Source organism: Oryzias melastigma, linkage group LG13 (genome assembly GCF_002922805.2).
Source record: "Oryzias melastigma strain HK-1 linkage group LG13, ASM292280v2, whole genome shotgun sequence".
Classification (NCBI taxonomy): domain Eukaryota; kingdom Metazoa; phylum Chordata; class Actinopteri; order Beloniformes; family Adrianichthyidae; genus Oryzias; species Oryzias melastigma.
Window position 1 is genome coordinate 33190865 of NC_050524.1, and position 1437 is coordinate 33192301.

The 1437-nt window shown below is 38.9% G+C and overlaps 1 protein-coding gene across 1 annotated transcript in view; it reads left to right on the plus strand.

Moving 5' to 3' along the window:
- wsb1 (WD repeat and SOCS box containing 1) overlaps positions 1 to 1437 on the plus strand; it is a 30091-nt gene that overhangs the window by 23337 nt on the left and 5317 nt on the right. Inside the window, exon 7 of the mRNA XM_024265334.2 lies at positions 1269 to 1382. Coding sequence (XP_024121102.1) covers positions 1269 to 1382 — 114 coding nt within the window. The remainder of the gene's footprint in view (positions 1 to 1268; positions 1383 to 1437) is intronic.

Sequence of the window (1437 nt, forward strand, 5' to 3'; positions counted from 1 at the left end):
CCCCTGATTACTTAGACTGAGACTTAGACTTGTACTTAGCTTTATTGTTCCCTTTGGGACAGCACCCTTGGGGAAATTAGGTATAGAAGTTTAGACTAACTTCTATAAGCTTTAGGAAGCTATTAGAATTCTTACTTCACGCTGTTGCTCATTTTTATTTATTAAGTAGTGTCCTGAATCCTCTCTTGCTTTTTTTCCTCTTTTTCCCCACCTCTGTGGCTGAAGAATGTCAGTTCCCGATTCATAATCATCAAAAACCCTTCTGATCACGCTTTTTGAAACATTTATTTATTTATTTTAACCTGTCATTTTCTGTGTCGCGTTTGCCTGCACGCAGAGAAGTCAGCTGTTGCATCCTAAACTCTTCCTCAGCTGAGACCTGTTCAAATGCTTTTAATTTGGATTTCCCTCCATGTACTGATGTGAATGCTTCAGTCTTTTTAACAGTTATTGTCTTTCCACCTTAGATGAAGTCTGTCCCATTAAAACTAGACTTGCCCCTGTCATAAAAGTATCTCCCTGGATAAACGACAGTATTCGGCATCTAAAACGGTCTTGCAGAAAAGTTGGGCGTTGATGGAAGAGAACTCGCCTGCATGTTCTTCTCCTTTATTTAAGAGATCTTTTAGTTTCTTTTAATAATGCTGTTAGAGATGCGAGGGCTGCATACTTTAACACTATTAGTGATATTGTTATGCCCAGTCCACTAATTTGGGTTGAAGATAAACCATAAATTGAGTTGAAAAAGAACCCACAACAACCCAGTAAATTACTAACCCTCCAAAAAGTAACCCAAAATTGTAACCCAGCATGAATTGTTATCAAATTGTGGGTGTGTTTGTTCTCAATTTTTGACTGTAAAAAAAACTGGACTGCTGTGCACTTAAAAAGAAGAATCCAAACGTACTTTGCTGAGTGGGAAGTGCAGTGCCCCCTGTGAGTTTTACCAACAGTTCATGACTAATGTTGGAATGTGATGATGAGCCAAGATTAACTGTATTCTGACATAACTGCTTGCAATCCATGTGGGGAGGGAAGACAGAGTATCATAAGATGATAGATCGAGGAAATAACCAAATAATTGGAGTGGCTCTCAAGAAGAGTTGCTGAATTTATCAAGATTTATTCAAATAGAATTGTTACTTGTCACAGTGGAGTGTGTAATCAAAGTTAAAGGCATATAAAAGTCTAGCTGAATACTGAATTCTACTTTGTCATATTTTAACTATGACTACTACAACTTCTGAACATTTGACGTTTCTTTCCAGCCACCTCTTCCCTCCTCCCTCACCCATTTTTGCAGGAGGGGCAAATGATCGTTGGGTTCGTTCTGTGAGTTTCAGCCCTGATGGTCGCCACATTGCCAGCATCACTGATGACAGGTATGAAACTGATTGACACAGTCACGTTAAAAGAGACTGCTTTGGTGTTGAAAAC